We start from the raw sequence: 8,312 nt of genomic DNA on the forward strand, positions 1-8,312 counted from the left end.
CAAGAGAGGGAATGAATTCCGGCCAGACCAAGGGTCATATCGCCGCGTCGCCTTCATAGACCCAACCTAACACAGGTGCAAGGCGATAGCGGTCTTAATTTAGAAAGCAATTGAAAAATGAAAAAAACGTCGGTGGAGTGGAAGACTTTAGCATCCCAGGAAGCAAAAAATCACCATAAAGCTGGAAGTAGTCCAGGCGGAATTGAGCTATATATAATGATCAGAAGCCCCCAACAAAATTATTTCTGTAGGATCCCTATTGTGGAGCCAATGGAAAGTTTTACTACCAGAATATTAACCTTATTCCCCCTTACCAGGTGCTATCACAGAAAGCGAAAAATCACCATAAACGTGGAAATAGTCCAGGCGGAATTGAGCTATATATAATGATCAGAAGCCCCCAACAAAATTATTTTTGTAGGATCGCTATTGTGGAGCCAATGGAAAGTTTTACTACCAGAATATTAACCTTATTCCCCCTTACCAGGTGCTATCAAGCTTGAAATATTGCAGTATCGGAACCACGCGTCTTGCGTTGAGAAAACTAGAAGTCAACCGATTCTGATGTGTCCGCTTAGATTCAGAGAGCGCCGTTTGTTCACAAAACAGCACTATATCAAATGAGGTCTACTGTGCGATAGTAACGAAACCAATACATATGGAACCAGAACACACAAACAGACGACTACAAGTCTCCAAAAACTGACTCCAAAAAAAGACCAGTAGGATTAAACCGGGCGAATATCCTGTATTTAACTGTATTAGTGGAAGTCAGTGGCAGTTATTTCATACAGCTATTACCTTTGTCATAACTGCGACGAATAGTTTACCACATCAAAATCCTCTAGAAGTGACGAAAATACTGATGACCAGATTTGGGGATCGATTAGGACAGAGGCGTTTACTCGTTTCGTTCGTTCTAATGCCTTCCAAACTTATAATAAAGGCAAAAAATCGACTGTCCTTCTTTTCCACTACTATTTTTTACATTCGCAAGGCAATGTCTGTACCCAGACAACATTTACTTTGCTAACTCTATCCAGGTGTTTATTCGTTGAAAGTCATGTTCCGAGGGAAGATACTACTGGATGCCTGAATCCCAGCCAGTAGAAGGGATATCGGAGGCGGCTTTTTGATTTAAAAAAAGACTCAAAAGTAGACCAAAGATCGTCGGGGAAACGTGTATCTACGCATATGAGAAGACAAAAAACAAGGTCAGACATAGCTATTCGGCAGGCCAAACAGGCCTGATGTGGCGCTATCTAGAACAAACAAAACGGTGTACAGAGGGAACGAGTGACAAAAAAGTGGTGAGGGCGACTCCCAAAAAAAGAAAAATTAAGCAGACGAAACAACCGGCAAGCATGCTTTGAGTGGCGGACTTAAGCATATTCCTCAGTACTGAGCGTTGGTTGTACTAAAATGACAGCTCGCTGAGGTTTAAGAAGAGTTGACCGAAATTCAACTCACAAGGATTCGCGAGTGGATTTTGGTTCATTTGTTTCTGAACACATGTGACACTAAGTGCCGTTCTGATTTATTGTAAGGAGCAATAAACGCTCAACACTTATACAGCTTTTGGTGTAAGATTCATACGATTCCTAGTCGTTGGATAGTCTGACATCTCTGTACACCTCATGCCTAATTATACAATGGACAAACTGCCACCGCTTCTCGGCAATGTTACTTTTGCCTGACCTTACCGATCCGCTCATTTGGCAGGTACAGAAAGGAATTTGCAGCTCCCTTTTTCATAAGCCATAGTGATTAGTCACAAACAGCATCGCAGAACAGACTCCGGTTAACACATCTCGTATTTTTCAGAAAATTAATTCTGGTGTTCTGTTTTCCAAACGAATTCCAAAGCAAGATATAAGTAAGCAGAGTGTTGTAACCCTGGGTTTACTTCCAAAATTTCTATACCCAAACTATTACGGTGAGAGAAATTCACATACTATGGTCTTGAAACGTTTGTACGGAAACCTACGTGTGGTCTTGAGTGTGACAATGCTAAAACAAGCAAAATTATACGACGGCGCATAATACACGTCGGTCGAAATTTGTTAAAATTGAACAGCTTGCCGCATGGTTCTCGTGTAGCCCAAGCTGATGGCAAACAGGTATGTTGCAGACTCAGTTTGGCTGCAAAACGCGTTCAAAATTAATTTGAAACATCAAACAAGTTTCCTCCTGTTGAATGGACCTGAACTATACACTCAAAATGGTTCATTTGCTAGTTTTGTGATTGGACAAGTTTTCGGGTTTGGACATTTGCTTCCAGCATCTCTGTGAACACTGAAGACAGTTAAGTTGCCTAGACTGTTGATACGTTTCAGTAAGCAGCAAAGTCGCTTGAAAGCCCTTTCGTAATTTGATAACATGCAGGTGATATGTGCTACACCCAGGGCTTTATGAGATTAGCGAAGTCTGCGTGAAAGGCCAGTTTAACAGATCAGCCGGGTTGAGTGTGATCAAGGTGTCTCTTTTGGTCTTCACTGTGAGAGGTTTGATAGTTTTCACTTTGACAATGTACGATAAGACGAACACACCTAGTGGCCAAACCAATTTGTGGCAAAACTCATTGGAAAAATGTGAACCGGTCTTTTCTGGAGATTCTTCGAAACGACATTATCAGAACATGTTCAGAACGAAAACGAATCGCTCCCTTGCTGAATGCCAGGCGCACTGAATACTTGCCGTGATCACGAAATATCATCGTTGGAAACGAAGAGGCCCTTAGATGCAAATACGACGGTCTATTTCCTGGTAATCCAGGGGTTTTTGATGTGGCACTGTTCGTTGATTAAAATACTTTATTTTGAGCGAACAAACAATCACAGCACAGTTGCAAACAGCTATATGCACTAACGCGCTCATCCAGGATACCGTAGTCAAATCATCGGCGTAGATAAAGGACGTATTGCGGAAGTTAAATGTTTTCATAGAGCGTACGTTAGATCGTTTCTCATGTGAACCACTGGAATACTGTCCCCCTCGTTCCCACCAAGAAGTGAAGACACGTTTTACGAAATATCAGTCTTCTACGGAATCAACAAAATCGTCCAGACAGACAACACAAGATGTATGTAAACGTTCGAGGCGGTTGCCAATCATTTGCTCTTCTGGCATCCACGTAATGCTGTTGTCAACTCGGTCAGATTTATTTTACCATCACCATCTTTGTCGATGCTTTTGATATAGGTTTTGATTTGCTTGCTGCTGTATTCCGCCTTGTTATTTTTGAAGAATTTTGACAGTTCCCGTTTGGTTATTTTTCCGTTCCCATCCTTGTCAATGACCTTGAATATGTCCGCAATTTCTTTGTCTCTACAGGAGAAAATAATCGAAATTGTTTTAAGAGGTATTTTGCTCGCGACAAAAGACAGAAAATAAGCTAACTATAAGCTATCAGATTTGAGTACACCTCTAGAAAATGGTGATCTCGTTTATGACTTTAAACAAGTATTTGTTGGGTGTCTTGATCGAAAAGATATTGATGGTACAATATTATACCCCATCTAGAGAAATTCACCATGGCCTAGATGGTGCATAAACTATGCAAGCTCCTTTTGCATACGACAAAATCATACCTTGGGCCACAAAGCGAGATTGGCGGGCATTTCAGTTAGATTTGGTTGGGATGCCAAACTACTCTGAAGTACACCGCGATCAAGCAGTCCTCCAGGAAGGATTTCGAAAAGAGTGATAAAGAGAAGGCGCAAACTATAATACAATCTGGAAAAAAGTAGGCTCTGTGGCTGATGACTATGCCTTTTGTCATTCCAAGCATATTTTAAAAGGGATTTTATGCCGGTGATATACGGTAGCACGACAGAATATTTTGATATGTACGAGAGCTGTAACAATAGCACTGCTTAAAATATCAGCTTCAGTGCTATCAACCAGTCGTTGTGTTTGTCAGTTTGGCTGTAACAACAGACCAGTATCCTGGAGAGTGGATAGCAGTGCCTTTCCAGGCGATCTTGTGATACGTTGTCCTACTCTAGCATTACTTTGATTGACTCGAAATCCAACTGGGATAACCAGGTCTTTTCGTGAGGTAAAATGCAGAATTGAAACCAGATCCTAACTGAAGCTTATAGCAGAGGGAATTCGGTTCCTCAGAGTGAAGTTCCCAAAAGCAATACGGATCAGCCGATGTAGGCCTGTATTGTGTGCTCAGGGGGCTTTCGGTTTGCTCCAAGTCCACTGTAGTTTTCGTTCTGCGTAAAAACGACACTACTAGTCTATCAATTTGGCGCATTTTTCTTGTTTTATGAGAAATGCAGCGTACGTGACAGTGCGAAATGGCTTAAGCCCGCAACAAGGACGTTTTACTATTCGGTTGCTCGGCACGTCTAACATACTACTAATATTCAACAATATCTTCGTGAACGTTGACAGGAAGCGTCGTCAGAATACTCCTGGTCACATGGAAATCAACTGCTCCCGAACATGGGTGTTTTAAGAAATGAAGCCTTCCGGCCTGAAAATGCTTGTTGCGGCATTCTGGTTACTCAGTTTCCTGTGTATCAGACATGCCATATTTATAGCTGAAACGCTGTCTTATAAGGAATATTTGTTCCTGCATAAAAGTTGGTGTCGTCGGAGTGAGCAACTGAACAAATTCAGTCTTTACGTGTGACGTATAAACGACTCAATGCAGGAAGGTGCTATATGCTGTGATGTACATCGGCATCAAAAAGAGTGACTTGTAGTAAAGAATCGTATTAACGTAATACATACAAGATTTCTGACAACTCTTTGACTGCATACGTTCAAAAAATTCAACAAGATGAACCAGTCTATTAGTTTTTGGGAATTTTTTGTTCAGAATGGTCGAAACGTTGTACGCAACTTGGGAAAGGGAAATACATGGTTTGCGATTTAATTTGGTCCTAACGAGATATTCTGTATAATCCTAGCTGAGTATATCAGTTATGACAGTTTTAAAACTATATGTGCTACACACGTGTTTCGTTTTGAACTATGAACCCCATGTTCTACCTCAATAACATAGCTCGATATCTCACTCTGTGCAACGTAATTCAAGCTATGCGCACATTCAGCTGACAAATTTCAGCAATGAGACATTCATTTGAGTCTCTTGTTAACCCAAAGGTAAATCGTAAACCAATGTACGTTTCAAGCAGTCCTAAAAAGCCGTAGGAATTTAATTACCTCTGATTCTAATGAACAGTGCCGCTCATTTCAGACTATCAAAGCAGAACCTTTCAGATAGGGAACACAAGCCATAGATAACCACCTAGCCAGCTTTTGCGCCACACGACGGAACGAGCTACTTAGAAGGGGTGGTCCACCTCACAAAAATTAAACAAAAATGGTGTTCCACTTTTAGAATCGGAATAAACTAATCAATGGCACAGGCCCCGAAATTTCTGTAATGTTTTAGTTCCGAGTATCAGAAATGGAGTAAGGGGAGAGATGAACGTTTTTTGCACTTTTTTGAAGTGAAGTAAACAAATGACTGACGGAGTTCAAGTAGAACATAAAATTGACGAAACTCGGAAACTGCGTCTACCTGATGAGCCCTAAGAAGGGCGGTACTGGTCGTGGGCTGTCGAAGAGGTTTCATCCAACTTGTGAATAGTTTCCTTTATGAAAATGACTGATAACTTCATACGTATTGTCTTTTTTTATTATTCGTCATTCACGGTGACAAAGTGTAGTCTCAGTTCCCTCAAGAAGTAGTGAGAAAGTTCAAAGTGCTCATCTATTCGTTTTATTTGGTGTCTTTCTATATCACAGGGAAGAGTGCTACAAGAGTACAATGTAAGTGACTGAAAATTCGTTACTTTTAGGCCCAAAGCCAAAGAGTTATTACTTTTAGCAGAGCCCTCTGATTGTTGTATAACCCAAGCAAGAAAGCAGCGTGCAGTTCACCAACACCTGCTAACAGGTCTAATGGGTAGTTTTGCGACTTGTTCGGTACACGAATTTGTAAAAACTAAATGCTTCTGGTGTATTCCAGTCTGAAGACCGGAAAACCAGATAGCTCGTGGGATAATGAGCGGAAAATTCTGTCTAAATATGCAGAATCGGGACATATTCCGCCAATCAACATTCCTGCCCATCAGTGAAGGATGGAACTAACCAACGCCAGTGGAACGTTACTAGGCGTAAGGGCTGATCTCAGGAGGGGCAAACCCCAGCTTTACTGTGGGGTGCTAAGTTGAGCACCTTCTCCTGTGAGGTGATATTTTAAACGAACGACGTATACTGATGCATTCTGAAAGATGACGACTTTAAGTATGCTCCCGATCATAAGAAACAGGTTCAGAAGTTTGATCAACACAGATTCTTTATGAAAACGGTTCTCAAATAAGCGAACTAGTATGCGGCTAACAATAACGCGTTGCAAGTAGGAAAAAAGTCCGTTTACCTTTTCTTGGAAACCGATGGATACAACATTTCAAACCGCCAAATAAAGGCACATCTAACTGCATACCATACATGATTGTGACAATTCGATAACGTAAAACAGTGAGCTAGTTTATGACCCCTAAATCCTGGTGCGCAACTTGCTGAAGTGTCGAAGGTTGAGTAAATTCTTTCGGTTAGATTTACGCTTATATAGTTATCTAAAGCAATGACATGACTGTGTAAAGGGTTTAGGCAAACAGAACTATTCAGCAAAACGAGGGCTGTACACAATTAATACGATACGTGCGGCTTTTCGGATTGAAACGTCATGAACACTTACGTCAGTTTCGCTGCCATCGTTGAGTGCTGTTCAGACCTATGGGGCAAAGAGTAAAAAGATTAGGTACTTGTTTACGGCTAGGCCAGATGAGTGCTTACCTTTGTGTGTAGTGTACAAAGTCCTCGAAACACCTAGGTGTATATATATATATATATGTACAGAGTGGAAAAGTACAGCCGTCTTTCTCATATGCTACTGTTAACACAAACACTAGGTGCACTTTAAGGTCCGTCATCAGACCCAAACGCACGATACAACGTGACTTCAAGACGACAAAAAGATAACAAAAGTACTGATGAGCGTAAAGGAATTAAATGTAACTATCATTACCCCAAAGATTGAATTTCGGCGAACACCTATCGTGCCAAATTGGAAAGTCCCAAGGAGACCTCACAATGGGAACCAGGAAGACGCGCAAACAAGCTGAGATGCTCACCAAGTACATGGTCTCACTCGACAACATGAAATAGGTTCTAATAGAATATTTTGGTTTCCTTCTTTTTCAGGAAGCAGAACATCTTGTGAATAAAATCATTCATGTGCGCACAAATGACCACATCCAGAAAACGAGTGTATTGAGCAAATGGTCGGCTATACAAAACAGGAAAAAGGAAAAACTGTTTCCTAGAAAAGAGCCAGCATCTCATGTTATGTTCAGTCAATCGCACAGCCTGTTCTGTGTAGCCTCCGGCCAAAGATTAACGTAGCTGAGAGATCCCAGGACTAAGGCTATTTCAGTGCAGTTCCCTGAGCTGTGGTTTGACATCGAAGGCTTTGAAAAAACATCCCGTAACATCCCTTAAACTTTTAGGTAAGCAAATTACTTTTGGGACGGTAAAAGACGGATACGTGACGAACATATTAAACTGCCCAGGTGTACCATCTCTCCGGGGGATTTTTTTCGCCATCTTCCAACATTTTGCCGCTGACACCACCCGTGCATGACACTCCCCTGCACTTTTGCTAAGTAGATATATTACCTTTTGACTGTAGATTCTACTAATCGGTTTCCGTGATAGAAATGCGCACCTTTGTACACCTGCAATCTGGTGAAGTTCATGATTACGAGCTGACTGGTCAAACTGCCTCACCAATCGGGAAGGAGATCAGCTGTGGATGAAGTGATGAGTACAGAACTCGAATTCTTTGCGCCCGGTCACCGCCAACATTGGTAGTAAGGAATACGTCCAAATGTAGGCTTGTGAATGTCGTTAGCCGGTACATATTGTCAAGTTTGTCACTTTTATGAGCACTCCAGACCTGCACTCTCTGACTGCAATTAACTTGTTCTGCATCGCTGTGATCCCTGTCATATTTTCATATCCGGTTCATCAAAGTGGGATTGTTCATTTGTTTACTGATCCAACTGTGGCATTATCATTCTTTGCTGTGTGTGGGAGAGAAAAATTTGAGGATATTATGCTGTAATGCGCCGTATACTCTGATACTTCCTTCCCTGTCCTTCATTTTTCGGGTTATTCAGTCAATAAAAAATCATACGATAGTGGAAAAATATATTCAGCTTCAAGTTAAGGTTAGTGGCTAAGTCAAATCAGTCTCGTCTAAATCTGTCGTATATGAAGTGAAT

At 41.3% G+C, this 8,312-nt stretch overlaps 1 protein-coding gene across 1 annotated transcript; it reads right to left on the reverse strand.

The window, feature by feature from the left end:
- Positions 1-3,025: 3,025 nt before the first annotated feature.
- T265_14804 (hypothetical protein) lies at positions 3,026-6,760 on the reverse strand (the record flags this gene model as incomplete). The annotated part of the gene is made up of 2 exons (XM_009175349.1): positions 3,026-3,327; positions 6,725-6,760. The coding sequence occupies 2 exons, from the start codon at positions 6,739-6,741 to the stop codon at positions 3,111-3,113; spliced, it is 234 nt and encodes a 77-aa protein (XP_009173613.1).
- Between the last annotated feature and the right edge of the window lie 1,552 nt (positions 6,761-8,312).

This window comes from Opisthorchis viverrini (assembly GCF_000715545.1).
Source record: "Opisthorchis viverrini unplaced genomic scaffold opera_v5_273, whole genome shotgun sequence".
Classification (NCBI taxonomy): domain Eukaryota; kingdom Metazoa; phylum Platyhelminthes; class Trematoda; order Opisthorchiida; family Opisthorchiidae; genus Opisthorchis; species Opisthorchis viverrini.